The sequence below is a fragment of the Nicotiana tomentosiformis genome, chromosome 5 (genome assembly GCF_000390325.3).
Source record: "Nicotiana tomentosiformis chromosome 5, ASM39032v3, whole genome shotgun sequence".
NCBI classification, from domain to species: domain Eukaryota; kingdom Viridiplantae; phylum Streptophyta; class Magnoliopsida; order Solanales; family Solanaceae; genus Nicotiana; species Nicotiana tomentosiformis.
The window spans coordinates 75,458,996-75,474,486 of NC_090816.1; the positions used below are offsets into that span (position 1 = coordinate 75,458,996).

A 15,491-nucleotide genomic window follows, 5' to 3' on the forward strand; every position below is an offset into this window, starting at 1 on the left:
TCTGAGCAGTTTTCAATCATTCCGTAATGATCTTAACCTTCTCCATAGCCTGATGCACGAGGTCTGACCCTATTAACTCTACTTCCCTAATCTCGAACCATCCAATGGGAGATCTACATCTCCTACCATATAAAGCCTCGAACGGTGCCATCTGAATGCTAGCATAATAACTGTCGTTGTAGGCAAATTCTATGAGTGGCAAATGATCACCCCATCTACCCTTAAAGTCGAGAAAACAAGCGCGCAACATATCCTCGAGCATTTGAATAGTCCGCTCTACCTGCACGTCGGTTTATGGATGGAAGGCTATACTAAGATTTACCTGAGTACACAAACCTTGCTAAAATTTCTTCCAAAAATTAGTCATGAACTGTGCCCTTCGATACGAGATAATAGAAATTGGAGTGCCATGCAACATGACTATTTCCTTGATATACAACTGAGCATATTGTTCTACTGCGATGGTAGCCTTAACAGGTAAGAAGTGAGCTGATTTCATGAGTCGATCCACAATCACCTAAATCGAGTCGAACTTGCGAGGTGTGTGAGGTAGTCCCACCACAAAGTCCATATTGATCATCTCCCACTTCCACATTGGAATTTCTATGTTCTGCGCCAACCCATCGAGCCTTTGGTGCTGGGCCTTCACTTGCTGACAATTTGGACATATTGCCACAAAGTCCGCTACATTCCTCTCCATATCATTCCACCAGTTGACTTCCTTAAGATGATGATACATCTTTGTAGAGACCGGGTGCACGGAATACCTAGAAGTGTGAGCCTCGATAATGATTCCTTCCTCGAGACCATCTATATTTGGAACACATAGTCTCCCTTAGTACCTTAGTGTACCATCATCCATGCCAAGAGAAAAGGCCATGGTCTTGTGTTTATGAATCCCCTCCTTCAATTGTACCAATAATGGATCGTTGTATTGCTTCTCCTTGACCTCCACCACAAGTGATGATTTGGCCCTATTTTGCACAATCACCCCTCCTTCACTAGAATCCGCAAGACGAACTCCCAAATTAGCCAATCGATGAACCTCCTTGGCCAATGGCCTTTGATATGCCTCCAAGTGAGCCAAACAGCCCATAGATTTACTGTTAAGAGCATCTGCCATAATATTAACCTTTTCCGGATGATATAGAATATCAATGTCCTAATCCTTGAGTAACTCAAGCCATCTTCTCTGCCTCAGATTCAATTCCTTCTATTTGAAAATATATTGAAGGCTCTTATGGTCCATGAATATATCCACATGGACCCCATAAAAATAACGACGCCAAATCTTTAATGCAAATATCACTGCTACAAGTTCTAAGTCATGTGTTGGATAGTTCTTTTTCATGATTATTGAGTTGCCTATAAGCATAAGTTATCACCTTGCCATGTTGCATTAATACACACCCAAGTCCGATCCTTGAAGCATCACAATATACTACAAACCCATTTGTGCCCTCTGGTAGGGTCAACACCGACGTCGTAGTCAATCTTAATTTCAACTCTTGGAAGCTTCTTTCACAAGCATCTGGCCATTGGAACTTAACCGCCTTCTGCGTCAATTTAGTCAATAGAGAGGCAAGAATAGAGAACACCTCCACAAATTTCCTGTAATACCCCCCTAAGCCTAAGAAACTGTGAATCTCTGTTGGAGTTGTAGGTCTAGGCCAATTCTTCAAAGCTGCAATCTTCTGAGGATCAACCTTAATTCCTTCTCTGGAGACAACATGACCCAAGAACGTGACAGATTCAAGCCAAAATTCACATTTCAAAAACTTCGCATACAATTTGTGCTGATATAGAGTCTGTAGAACTGCCCTGAGATGATCGGCATGGTCCTCTCGACTTCGCAAATATACAAAGATATCGTCAATAAATACTATCACGAAGGAGTCAAGAAAAGGCTTGAAGACGCGATTCATAATATCCATGAAAGGTGCAGGGGACATTTGTTATCCCAAAAGACATTACTAGGAATTCAAAATGCCCATACCGGGTCCTGAAAGCTATTTTCGGAATATCCTGCTCCCTAATCTTCAATTGGTGATACCCGGATCTTAAATCAATCTTGGAGAAGTACTTAGCACCCTGCAATTGATCAAACAAGTCATCTATCCCTGGAAGTGGGTACTTATTTTTTATTGTGACCGTGTTGAGCTGCCGATAGTCAATACACATTCTTAGTGACCCATCCTTCTTTCTCAGAAACAGAACCGGTGCGCCCCAAGGTGACACACTCGGCCGAATGAAACCTTTCTCTAACAAATCCTTTAATTGTTCCTTTAGCTCATTCAATTCTGCCGGTGCCATTCTGTAGGGTGGAATAGATATATGGTGCGTGCCCGGCATCACATCAATCCCAAAATCAATCTCCCTATCTGGTAGAATACCAGGGAGCTCATCCGGAAAGACCTCCGAAAATTCATTCACAACCAGCATGGACTTAAGTGTAGGTGCATCAACAACAGTGTCCGAAACCCGGACCAAATAGAAAATACACCCCTTGTTAATCATCTTCATGGCCTTAAGGTAATAAATAAACCTACCCTTCGACACCAATCCCCCTTCCATTCAATCACTGACTCATTTGGAAATTCAAACCTAACAGTTCTGGTTCGACAGTCAAGCTTGGGAAAATATGAATAAAGCCAGTCCATCCCCATTATTACATCAAAATCAACCATCCCCAATTCAATGAGATCGGCCATGGTGTCCCTACCACGCACCGTAATAACACAATCCCTATAAACCCGCGCGGCCACAATAGACTCACCAACTAGAGTAGATACAAGGAACTGCTCATGAAGTTATTTCTATTCTATCCCAAATTCCATAGCAACATAAGCAGTGACATAGGACAAAGTGGAACCGGGATCAATAAGAGCATATACATCGTGAGATTGGATAGTCAGTATACCTGTGACAACATCTAGAGAAGCCTCTGAAATCTGGCGACCCTTCATACCATAGAAACGGATGGGTCCTCTCGAACTTTGTGTACCACCCCTAGTTGCACCACATCCTGCGGGTGCTGGAGTGCCTCGAGCTGGAGGAGGTGCTACAAATGTAGCTGCAGAACTGGTTGGTTGTGCTGTACCTCTGCCCACACCCTGTCGAGACGAAAGATAATCCCTCTGAATGTGACCCCTCAATCCACACCCATAGCATATGGGTAGGTCCATGTAGCAGATTCCCAAGTGCATCTTTCCACACCTAGGGCATAGGGGGCTCCGCTACTGCTGGAATCTCCCACCAGGCTGACCCTGCTGGTAGGATCCCATGTTGCCCTTACCGGGCCTAAAACGACTCCACTGCTATAAACTGGGCCCTGATGGCGGTGCGCTGACTGAAGACTGAGCAAAAGCCTGGGATGGCTCTGATAACCCTCCCCCGAATGCTGACCTACCACCACCACCACCAAAAGAACCACTAAAATTGCTCGCGGACCGGGCCTTAGTGCTACCCTCTCGCTCCATTCTATTCTTCAACTTATGGTTCTCTATAGCTTGAGCAAACGCCACCATCTTCCCATAGTTCATATCAGAATTCAAGGCAGTTGTAGCGGCCTCATTGATAACCAAGGGGCTAAGGCCTTGCAAAAACCGGCACACTCTAGCCTCAATAGTGGGCAACATGTATATAGCATACTTGGATAGGTGCGAAAACCTCATATGATACACCCACACACTCAGGATACCTTGACTAAAGCTCTCAAACTCAGCGGCACGGGCTGCCTTAATCGCAGCAGGTAAGAAATGATCAATGAAAGTATCGGCGAACTCACTCCACCTCGCCGGAGGGCTCCCCTCCTCACGGGACTCCTCCCACAATACAAACCAAGAATATGCCACCTCTTTTAGGAGGTAGGAAGCCAACTCCACTGCGTCCGTCTTAGTAGCACGCATAACCCGAAGAGTCTCGTGTTGTCCTGGGGTCCTCCTCGGGATTAGTACTCGTGAACACTGGAGGATCTAATTGAAGAAACTTGTTCACCCTGGAACTAGCAGATTCCACTGGCTGACTGGAAGAAGTAGGTGCAACATTTGATCTCTGGGCCTGAGAAGCCACTATCTGAGCCAACATCGTATGGCTCCCCTAAGATCCCCATTAAAAACACTGGGCTGGAAGTGGAACTGGAATATCAGTTAGAGGGATTGTTGCACCCTCAGTAGGTGAAGGAACTGGCGCAGTCTGGTCAGGTGTAGTGGAATCAGGCAGTGTAGTAGTCGGGGGAATATTCTCACCCCCCGGGTACTCACCCGCATCATCAAGTAAAGAATCAACTGTCACTCATGGGGCGGCATTGGCTCCTTGTCCAGTTCTTGCTTTCTTCCTAGGTGCCATGTACTGAAAATTATAGCAATGCACTAGTTAGAGGAGGAACAATCTTACAATCAGCTTTATCGCATGATCTAGAACATCAAAGAAGGGTGTTATTCTTAAATGCCCAAGTAGCCTCCTAATTATAGATGTGGTCGACAACACACCGATAAGGACTCTACTAGATACGGTTCCAAGACATCCTATGATACTTTAAAACCTTAGACTCGGATATCAAGTTTGTCATACCCTGACCTCCGCTCAACCGAGATAACCCGGCCGAGCAAGCATGTACAATACCTTCTACTCGAACTCACTCATGGATAATTGAAGATCTATTTCTTTAATTAGACAATGGGAAGGATCATGTGAACAACACTGATTCCTTATCATTAGTTACATCATTTATAAAGTTCAAAATACATACACTTTCATAGTTTGAAGTAGAACGCGTGATACAAATACAACATTACTAGTTTGACTTCTCCAACACCAACATACCACCCACACTATGTCTACGGAGCCTCTAATAGATACAAAAGAGTACGATGATAGTGCTGGCAACAAGGCCCCGACTATACCTCAAAACATAATACACAAGGAACAAAAGATATACGACCCTGATATGAAGTGGGGCTCACCAAGTCAGCTAGGAAGAGGGTGTACCTCTATCAATAATCAAAGCCGCCTGCTGTGGAACCACTTGCATCTATTAAAGATGCAGTGCCCCCAGCAAAAGGGACATTAGTACATATGAAATAGTACTAGTATAAACGATTAACACCCTCTTAATAGAGTGAATGATAACACAAGGAAGGATAATCATAAAATCAATGGGAGCCTCAAACAATACCAAAACATCAAGTTAGGAGCAAGACAAGTTTTCAAGTAAATTTCCATATTTTAGGCTGGGAGATCTTAGCACCGATGTACCACCGTGATTATAGCACGGAGTCCGATCACATCCCGATCGGCTAGGCCATCTTACCCAAATACATCAACCACAATCATAATCATTATCTCAATCTCAATCATTGTTTCAATCATAATCTCAAGCACAATCACCATCATGTGTACGGCATGGAGTCCGATCACGACCCGACCGGCTAGGCCGTCTTACTACAATGCCGTGTGAATCGACATCACCCTTTTCTAGCAATCATCTCATCCCAATAAAGGGAAATATTTTCATCATATCAATCCCATCCCACTAAAGGGGTACAATCACAATTCACTCATACACTGGCACGTGTAGTTTTGGGGTTAGGTTATTTCAACCTACCCTTCCTCGGTGACCAACGACACTTCCATGGTGTTTATTTATTTAAAGGATTGACAACTCATTTCATTATATTTTATATATCATCAGTTTCATTGGCACAAATGGCCATAGCACAATGTCACTCTTGGCACGTTAGCCGTATTTCATATTTCATGTTCATCTCTTTCACTTTCAAACATCATCACGGATCATCAACAATAAAGTATTTCTATTCAAGACTTTAAGTCCACATGTGACCAAATAAGAATGTTAAGCATATTGAGATTTCTTACACAATTTGGCATAATAGCTTTCATTTGAATCACGACTTGAAGTTATAACATTTAGATATTCAACCCATGTTTCTTGCACATTTTCAAATAGAACATAACATAAGAAGAACATTTGGAATACATATTGAACATATATCTTATGATACAAGGCTTATTCGGAATAATCAATTTATAATGAACAACTCGGGACTTATAAGTATACTGCGGGGTTCAATTCTAAGAGTGAAGTTTAGCAAACATACCTCGCCTCGAACTTTTTAAATTACTACAATGTTCCGAAATTCTTAGCCACTTCGATCTATTTAGAAATATATCAAAATTGAACACAAATTAGGAAGGAATTTATGGTTCCAGCCCATTTGAGCATTTTATCAAATACTAGGTGTGCATTAAGGTTTCAAGGTCCTCCTATGGTGGATCCTTTCATCCCACTACCCAAAGTTTATCCAAATGAACTCAACAATCTTCCCGCTACTGTTGATGGTATATGCATGCATAATGAACAACTCCCACACCCGAGAATTACTTTTCTCATTACCTATTTTCAATTAAATTCCGAAATTGAGGGCTGGGGAGTAGAATCTTACCTCTAGGATGAAGACCTAGTGAGTTTTTCTTGTGAATTCTTCAACTTAGAGCAAGATTTGATGAACAATAACCTTAGGAACTTCCCCTCTCACTCTAGACCACGCCCCTCTCTCTAAATAGCAGTTAGGACTAGCCAAAATAACCCACAAGTTGTTTTTATAAAAATGAGATCGGGTAAAATTTTCCAAACATAAACTCTACGAAGCCGGGTCTTCGATCACAGACCGGACCCCAAAACAGGTATGTGGCCCGCAAAGGGGACCGCAGAAAAGGGTCATCAAACTGGGTTGTTCAAGTTGGGTCTGCGGTCGCATAATGCACCGCAGAACTCCCCTCCAGAAATCTTCATGTTGGATCTGCGATGGATTGTGAGGCACGCGAAATGGTTATGCGGCCGCATAATGGACCGCAAAACAATCTCAAAAATGGTCCATTTCTCTGCTTCACTCTGCAGCGGTTCTGCAGCCCGCAGAGTGATTCTGCGGTCGTAAAGTGGACCGCAGAAATGCCCTACTCTGCCAAAAAATATTCTTCGACTCCCCAACGCACTATTGAACCCAACAAGACCGTTTTGCGGCTTGACAGCTTACCGCGAAGAATCTCCACAGTCATCAACACATAAGTCTATCTTGGTACCATGAACCCCCGGGTTTAAGGTGAAATTTTACGGGGCCTTACAATTGAGTCCCAGAATTTTGTTACGTCTACACTATTGAGTAGTAGAAATGTAAAGAAAACTGTGTTAGCATCACCTCGTTTAACCATTGGACTCTTGATTTTAGTTTCCAAAAGTCTTCTTCATTTTTAAGAACAAAATTATATTTGGATACGAGTGATTCCTCCAAATTATGGTAGAAAGAAGTTTTTCTGGTAATGTCTATTTTTTGGAGCCCTGGGAGCTGGCAAGCATGACCTTTTTAGTGTGGAAAACATTATCAAAGGTGTGTGTGTTCCATTCTTGAAGAGGTTCTGTGAAGTATTTGATAACATTGTGATATATAGAAGATTCATGCCGTGGTGAGCCATAATGTGCTTAAAGCCGGGGTGACTAAACCATATATTTTCAAGTCTGAAAAGCTTATTTGATCTAGATGTAGCTTTTGTGAGAGAAAGGAGTAAGGCACAATGATCCAACAGCATTCTGCAGAGATGAGTGATACTAGAGTCGGGATATAAGCTTTGCCAAGAAGGATTGGCGAAAAAAATGGTCTAATCTTTCCAAAATAAGATTTCGCTTAATTTTTCTTAAGTTGGACCAGGTAAATCTAGAACCTGTAAACCCTAGGTCTAGCATATTTATGTTGTGCATACATGTAAGAAAAGCATTTGTACGATTATTATTAATAGGATTACCACCAAATTTGTTAGCAGCCGAAGCTATTTCATTAAAATCACCACTTAGAATCCAAGGAGAATTATGCGAAGTAGAGAGATGTTCTAAATTATGCAAAAGTATTTTCCTATTATTAAAGCTAGCACTATCATAAACTAGGGAAAGGATCCATGGTTGAGCAGAAGGACTAACCTAGACATTTTCATGGATCTCCTAGTTAGTTATTGCGATGGGTTCCACCTGAGCTATCTCGTCCTCCCTCCACAGCATGACCATACCACCTGAAAACTCGATAGCACTAACATGGGTAGGTTCTTGCATCTTTATCTCAGTGAGATAGACGTTGGGTCGTTCCAGGAAAGGACAACTCTACGGTTCCTCCTAAAGTCAGCATTGTTTGCACCTCTAAAAAAATTTCCTAATAGAATTTTCATTATTGGATCCCGATTTGATGATGAGCTCCCTCCTGGAGCCAGCGAGGAGTTGAGGGTGAGTGTCAGGTGGTGGTAGTGAAAGTCTTCTGAGGGGCAGCATTCTCTCTCATAGTTGGGATCATCTGTCACACCTCCTTTTTCCCGAGGGATAGGGGAGTTTTTCCAATTAAAGTGATATTATTCGAAATGAGATTATTTATTTAAGCAGAATCGCCACTTGGAATAGTTTATGGTGTCCCAAGTCACCGGTTTATTTTAAAATCCCAACTCGAGGAAATTTGACTATGTTTTAAAGTTTGCGAAAACAGAGTAAGGAATTCTGTTAACCCGGGAGAAGGTATTAGGCATTCCCGGATTCCGTAGTTTTAGCATGGTCGCTTTAATCATACATAGCTTAATTGTTTGTTTAATTACGTATTTTAGAACCTATGTGCGTTTTATCTTTACCGCTTTTAATTGCTTGATTATTCGTGATTATGAAAATATCTTAAAACGAGTCACGCGTACGTGTACTCTTTTTGTTTGGCGTGTCCAGAATCATGTCATGCGTACGTGTATACAATTAATAACACTTTATTAGTTATTAAGAGTGTTCGGACAAAGTCGCGCGAACGCGTACTTTGATTTACTTGGAAAAATCATAATCATGTCACGCGAACGCATACACAATCACGATAATAGATTAAAAGCGTGCCTAAAGCAATCTACGAATATTCATAAATGGATTAGTTTTCCTACCATCTGAGTTTGTTCGTAAGGGACAAAAGGTCGTGGAGTTTAAATGTTTTAACAGGGAAGAGTTTAAGAAGTTAGTCTAAGGCAAACTTCTCAAATTTGATAGTAGTAGATATTTTGAGAAAGTGAATATTTTGGGAGCTTCATTAATAGAAAACGTAGCAGCTATATTTTAAAAGAGATTAAACCAAGACCCAGTTTCCTGATTCATATAATCTTAGGCTTGTTGTACCCCATAGGAAATTAGGTGTAATAGATAGATACATTCAACGCAGTGTTCACAATTAAATGACTGAACATGATAAATGTTTACCAAATTTATACTAAAACAAGTTTGGAACCTAGCAAATTAAATGGCAATAGCTAACAGCGATTTAGACGAACTTCCAAACATCGAGATATGAAAATCACATTACTGGATCAAAATGTTGCATTTAATTCTATATTTTGAAACAGTAATATTAACTTGAATTGAATTAACTGAATAGTGCACTCATGGATTGAGATATACTACTCAATAGAGGAAGGTTCACTTAATTACAAATAGAGACCAAAAGAAACTACTGAAAATAAAAACAGGCTATAACATTGGAACTAATTAATTATGAATCCCAATGTCATTATAAGATGAATTCCACAATCTGGCAGCTCGTACAATAACACATGGAATAGCTGAACGACTCACATGGCTTCAATAGTGTTCTAAATCTTCCAAGCAAAACCTCCAATACAAACAGATTTAAATGAAATTCAAACAGCCTTCATAGATTCATGAAAAACAACAAAAAGATTTTTCTAAATCATTCAAATCCATCAATAGCCTATCAGCCAACTCAAAATCTCAAGTGGAGAAAAACACATTCAACATTAAACATCGATCAAGAACAAGAGAAAAGCAACAGAACTTAAACTTTGGCAAAACGGCACCTAATCAATATGAGAATCAGCATATATTCAACAAAATTTCATCCATGATTCAAAATAAGAGAATGAGCTTAGGATTTACATACCTCAAGCAAAGAAACAAAAGAAAGTGACCAAATAAAGGTCAGGAATCCAAAGAAAACAAGCTTAGCTACTAATGGAGAGACAACAAACAGAGAAAACCAAGCTTTGGAACTAGAGCTCAAACACAGCCAAACAAGAGCAGCAACAACAAAGATAGAAACAGCCCCAAAAGAAAACTCAGCTTGATGGAATTTTTGAGTGTTTTCCTCAGTCTCAAAATCAGTCTCAAAAATGAAGAAAAAGGAGTCTGAATTTCAGAGGATTTTTTTTCGTGTCCGAGAATGTGAGGAAGAGTCCCTTTTTTATAGAATATGCATATGCTCTATGAGATAAAGCCTCGAAAAGAATTTGTCACCTGATTTTAAGGAATAAGGCATCTTTTCCTAACCAATTTTTTGACAGTTGTTCTTTTTAGAAGCTTCTCTCATAACAGAAAAATTCTTTTTATTCATACCACTGAATTCTCTCAAATCTTGCAATACTTTACTGAAATCGGCCTGGGCCTTTGGCCAATAGGCCCATTTCCTATACTCGGATCTCACATTTAATGGGCCTGCATATCAAGCAGGTCAGGCCCAATTAAACAAAACATATGCTGACAGTTTTGGTCACCCCACACTCAAGCAAACATCAAAATTAACTAATAAAAAAAAACTCATGACAAATTGCAATTAAAGCCTAAATAAATTAAGTCTAACAAATGAATGTTAATTAATCCTACTTATCAAACAAAATATGCTTTAGCCAGTGACAAATAAAAAACAAATCACAGAAAAGAGGAAGAGAAGTATACCAATTCTAATCTATGGTTGGCTAATGACACTTGATCATTTCCGGCCACCAAGGGTCATTGTGATATGAACACTGGCTATGGTGCAATTCCATCCAGTATTACATGCCACAATGGCTCATGCACGCCGGAATAGAGGCAGAAAAATCCGACGACTTCGACCTAAAGGGCAGAGGAAGTCGCAACTCGACTCTAAACCAACGTCAAATGACGCCTGAGTCACAAACCATTGGTTGATGCAAGCTTCGACCTCAAACGGACTAAAAACTATAAGAAAACCGGAAAGGGAAAGAAACAAATTTCTTTTTTAGATTTGAAATTCGGGGGTCTTGGTGAGGATTTTGAGGAAGCTAACGGGAGATTAGTGATGAGGGGAGGTTGAGGATTATAGGGTGAAGGTTTGGGCGTGATTGGAGGTTGTTTGGTGGCGGCCGCCGGCGAATGAGGTTTGGGATCCTATGGCGGCTAGGGTTTTGGGAGAGGAGGTGAGGAAGATGAATAATGAGGGATTTGGGGTTTGGGGGGGTTCTATTCCGACATTTTTAAGGGAAGGAGAGGGTTAATTCTAGGCCGTAGGATCATATTAAACGAATGTTCATGATTGAACGTTACCAAAATGACGTAGTTTTGGTTATTAAAAGGCATAGACCGGACCGGGGAGTTGGTGGGAATTAGGCTGGGCGAGATTGTATTTGGGCTTCACCTTAAATAGGCTCAGACGAAGTTGAAAGACCAAATAGCCTACTTCTTTGCTTTTCTTTGTTTTTTACTTCTTTCTTTTCCTTTTTCTTGATTTTTAAATTCTAATAAAGTTAATTAAAAATCTAAACCAAATCCTAAATCAAATCTAATCTGTAAAATTAAATTAATTATCTATTTCTAACATTAGAATAATTAATTAACTTAAAACTAATGAAAAAAAATACTAATTTTAAAACTAAAAGCTAAATATGTAAAAATGACTATTTTTTTATTTTTGTTTAATAATGTAATTAACTCATGTAATTAAATCCTAAATGCAATTAAACCTAAAATTCTATGCAATAATTTTTTGTTTAGATATTTTTTGGTATTTTCTTATAATTTTAAAAATATTAAACATGTAACTAAATGCAAACAACGATTAACAGAAAATTCATAAAACTTCTATAAAAATTAAAATAATTAGAAAAATCTATTTCGTGGATTTTGTAGGAGTATTTTTAGTCGGGCAAAAATCACGTGCTCACAACTATAACAGAGTAAGACAATAGATCTATTTGGTAGATCCTCATATTGACACCCAGCTTCATAATCAATGGCGGAACACTAATCAAGAATTTGTTTTGGATAAAGGAGAGTGTCAAGGAGTTCATTTATTGTTATGTTGTAGAGAAGCTGATTGAGGATGTTTGCTTGAAAGGGGCCTAGGCCAGCTACCCCCGATGGTGGAGGTGGCTACTCTGGTGGTTGCGGCTCCTCTTAAAGGAACTATAGAAGGAGTGGCACCACTTGTTCTTCCACCTGTTGGTCTGGTGAAGCATTTTGGTGGCTCATAGTGTGCGATGAGCTCTATGAGTTGTGGTGGGAGTATTGCTGGTGATATTAATGGATCTTGTCCTCGTAAGCTAGAGGAAACTAGTAGGGATTGTAGTATCTGTTCAGAGGGAATGCATACCCCATCATAACCAAGGGTCCTTGCAGGTAACAAGTTTGAGTGACGGTGTGGATTTAGGTGTCCATCATCCTGGGAAGATGATAAGTCAAAAAAGACGCCTGTTGGTACCTGGTGTTGTTCCCATAGGTTCTCCGGTGGTGGTTTCCGTAGTTCCCGCTTTGTTGTTCCTTAAAGGTGAGTGAGGCATGTTGTTGATGAGCAGTGGAGTTTTCTGATGGTGTGTTTTGTGAGGGAGAGGACACACTGATGGTGGTGATATATGAAGAGGCGTAGAGGGGGAAAGGATGTAGGGTTTTGTAGGGGTTCATCATTGAGAGGGGTGGTAATGGGATTTGAGTGACTGGCGATGGAGTAAGTTTTTGCCATATTGGGTACTGGTGTAGGTTTTGTTGCAGGTACTTGGGGAGGTGCTTTAAATGAGTTTATAAATGGAATGGTTGTTTCTTTTGAGTGATATGTTGGAGCACGTATCAAGGATTTATCGTTGGAGTAATTTTCAAAGTTTGATGTGATTAATTGCGTGGTAATAGTAGCGGTCGTGGGAATTATGTTTTTGCTCTTTTTTTCTTTGGGTGAGGACTTTGTCTTGAGTGATTTTATATTCAGGCAGTAAGGAAGTAAGGTGGGATACGTTTGGATTTTTGGTAGTGGAAATGAGATTTTTGGGTAGTGTAGTGGTGGTGTCAGAAATGGGGGTGGGGTGGGAGGGAGTGTTTGGAGGCACAGACAAAGAGACATATGGGGTACCTGGGTATGCAACAGTAGTAGGGGGTAGGGTGTTTTATCAGTTGTGTCAGTGAGATAAAAGATGTAGAAGGGGTTGTGCGTGGAAGAAAACTTGATGGGTAGAGAGCCACATGATGTGGATGTGGAAGGTACAGCCATGCGAGGAGAGTTTTTAAAATTTGTAGAAGCTAAGTCTACATGGCCATAGGATTGTGGTGAGAGAGAGCCCATATGGGTAGGGGCGATGTGGTGATGTGGCAAGTTCTCAGTAGTAGAGGAAGTTTGAGGGATTGGAAAGTTAGGAAAAGTTTGGGAAGGAGGTGCAGAAGTTGTGCCGTCAATTCCAAAGTAAAAAGTTTTTCCAACATTTGAAGATGTTGCTTTTTGTTCTGTTTCCAAAATAAATTTTCAGGAGAAAACCTTTTCTGTGGGATTGTTGTGTGGCATGTCTTTTTTGTTAACATTTTGTAATGGATTGACATTATACTCCTTTTTTTTCTTTTTTTATCTAGTTTTCCATCGTCAACAGATTTTGCTTCAACCTGGTTTTTTCTCTTTCTTTTTGGGTAAACAACAGTTTTTCAAGATCCATCAGACGTACCTAGGGTGTTGGTGTCATCTCTTATGGAAAAGGTGGTATTGGTTTCCTATTGATCCATCACTGGTAGTTTTTGTGCCCCAAACATCCACATAATGTGCATAGAGGATTAGTGTCATTGTAGTAAATTTTTTGAAGATGAGTGCCAAGAAGGACTGTTGTAGGCAAAGGCCGGCCAAGTGGTGCTAAGATGCATAAGCGTGCATAGCGACCTCGGCTGGCTTGGACTGTGCAGTTATCTATTTTCATGAGTGATCCTATCAAGTTTCCAACTTTTTACAAAATTAAAACATCATAAAATTTCGTGAGGAGTTCTTATAAACGTACCCAGATTGTAGAAAATAATGGTTGAGCATCATATGGATTAAATTTTGGTTCCCATTGTCGGACCGAAAGGTATTGTGATCCGATAAACCATGTCCCCTGCTATAGTGCTTTTGAATAATTTTCTAAAGGTATAAAATTTATGAGATAAAAATCATTTCCCATATATATAAGGTTTAGTGTCTCTAATGGATTCCATAATCGATGTAGTTTATCCTTTTGGAGATTGTAGCCAACATTAAGCCCAAGAAGTCTAATAATGATGGATTGTTTCCAAGGTATGTAAAGCCATTCTTTTCTTGTGCTGATATTGGTATAAAGTTTGCGTGGTTTCCAGATTTTTGACGAGTGCAAAACACAATACGAAATTATTGCTCGCTAGTCAAAGATAGTATGGTTTAATTATTGTCTTCATAGGAATTGAATTTAAACAGTGTTTGAATAATCTTTAGTTAATATTATTATATATTTTCCCAAAAGAACATTCATTCATTTCTTTCTTCCCAATCGACCTCGACGACTGAAATGACGCGAAAAATCCAGACCCGTAAAGGAGGCCGATTCCACCTTGCTTTGGACTTGAATGGATCTACTTCTCCTCTGCCAGATCGATCTTCATTAAGAGGGTTACCTCCTGTCCTTATGTTATGGTAGATTTTCGAAACCCTATTGGAGTTCTTACTCCAGCTCGAGGACTTGCTAAGGAAGGCGGAAAGGGCCGACGAAGGGTGGAAAACGAAAGGCGTTTTCTGGTCCCCTTGAGCCGGGGAGTGTATATGGCTATCATGAAAATGCCAGTTGTTACCATAGTAGGTGCATGAATCAAAGCGGATACTAGGTTACTATCCAGGGAATTAATACTTGATTGGAATGATTATCAACTATAATTAACTACTTAAATTTAAGCAATTATCAATTGATCACGGAAGACAAGAATTGAGCAACACAAAAAATATCAGTAAGAGAAATTGTTATAATTCTGCATTGTTGTAATAAACAATTAAACTTTCTGAAAAAATAAAACAGAAAGTTAGTAATACTTGTTTAACAAAATCGATTCTGAAAAATAAAAAAAAAATAGTATAGGAATAAATCGAGCCCACTGAATACACAGTGTGTCCTTAAGAAAATTATTCCCCTCAAGTACCCGAGGTGCTGGAATATATCCTCCTAGGATAGAACGATTTAACTCACCGGAGTGTTGGTACCAAAATACCGGTGAACAGCGAGACACTCGAAGGCTGTAAAACACACTGGAATTTATTGTGCAGAAGAAGAAGAAGAAGAAGCTCAGAAAATTTTGTAAGGAAAGATTCTGGGATTTAAACTCTATTTATAGAGTTGCTGACATTGTTTCTAAAAAGGTTTGCAACCTTTCAGAAATAGCCATGGCTGTTGGAAAAGGGGTGTTTGAAATATTG

The 15,491-nt window shown here is 40.0% G+C and overlaps 2 protein-coding genes across 2 annotated transcripts; both read right to left on the bottom strand.

Moving 5' to 3' along the window:
* Nucleotides 1–2,816: 2,816 nt before the first annotated feature.
* On the bottom strand, nucleotides 2,817–3,206 carry LOC138892586 (uncharacterized). Its single transcript, XM_070176323.1, has one exon. It carries the CDS (start codon nucleotides 3,204–3,206, stop codon nucleotides 2,817–2,819), a length of 390 nt encoding a protein of 129 aa, XP_070032424.1.
* Nucleotides 3,207–3,317: 111 nt separating this feature from the next.
* Nucleotides 3,318–3,908, bottom strand: LOC138892587 (uncharacterized). The gene has a single exon (XM_070176324.1). The coding sequence runs from the start codon at nucleotides 3,906–3,908 to the stop codon at nucleotides 3,318–3,320; it is 591 nt and encodes a 196-aa protein (XP_070032425.1).
* Nucleotides 3,909–15,491: the final 11,583 nt, after the last annotated feature.

What these genes read in the sequence shown, in the direction of transcription:
- LOC138892586 (XM_070176323.1), bottom strand. Translation starts at nt 3,206, where the DNA reads ATGCACTTGGGAATCTGCTACATGGACCTACCCATATGCTATGGGTGT.
- LOC138892587 (XM_070176324.1), bottom strand. Translation starts at nt 3,908, where the DNA reads ATGCGTGCTACTAAGACGGACGCAGTGGAGTTGGCTTCCTACCTCCTA.